We start from the raw sequence: 380 nt of genomic DNA on the forward strand, positions 1-380 counted from the left end.
CACACACACACACACACACGTCACATGACCTCACACACACACACACACACGTCACATGACCTCACACACACACACACATGACCTCTGACTCACCCAGAGCCTGGCGGCGCTCCTGCAGCATCTTGAAATATTCTTTGCGTCTCTGGAGGAAGATCAGAGCCGTCAGCTGCTTCATCATCACCTTCATCATCATCATCATCATCACCCCTCTCTCACCTCTTCTCTGACGCGCTTCTGCTCCTCCTTCAGCTTGCTCTTCATCTCCTCCAGCGCTGCTCTCCTCCGCTCCAGCTTACGCTTGTGGAAGCCCGTCAGGAACTCTCTGGTTAAAACAAAACCATTCCTTTCACGAATCACACACACCTCTGCGTGCACAATTC

General features: G+C 52.4%; 1 protein-coding gene across 1 annotated transcript in view; it reads right to left on the minus strand.

Moving 5' to 3' along the window:
• Positions 1 to 357, minus strand: part of nol12 (nucleolar protein 12) — a gene marked incomplete at its 5' end in the record, with an annotated part of 6,845 nt that extends 6,488 nt beyond the window's left edge. The window contains 2 exons of the mRNA XM_016235155.1: positions 94 to 142; positions 217 to 357. Of these exons, the coding sequence (XP_016090641.1) occupies positions 94 to 142; positions 217 to 357 (190 nt within the window). The remainder of the gene's footprint in view (positions 1 to 93; positions 143 to 216) is intronic.
• Positions 358 to 380: the final 23 nt, after the last annotated feature.

Source organism: Sinocyclocheilus grahami, unplaced genomic scaffold (assembly GCF_001515645.1).
Source record: "Sinocyclocheilus grahami isolate Dianchi unplaced genomic scaffold, SAMN03320097.WGS_v1.1 scaffold464.1, whole genome shotgun sequence".
Lineage (NCBI taxonomy): Eukaryota > Metazoa > Chordata > Actinopteri > Cypriniformes > Cyprinidae > Sinocyclocheilus > Sinocyclocheilus grahami.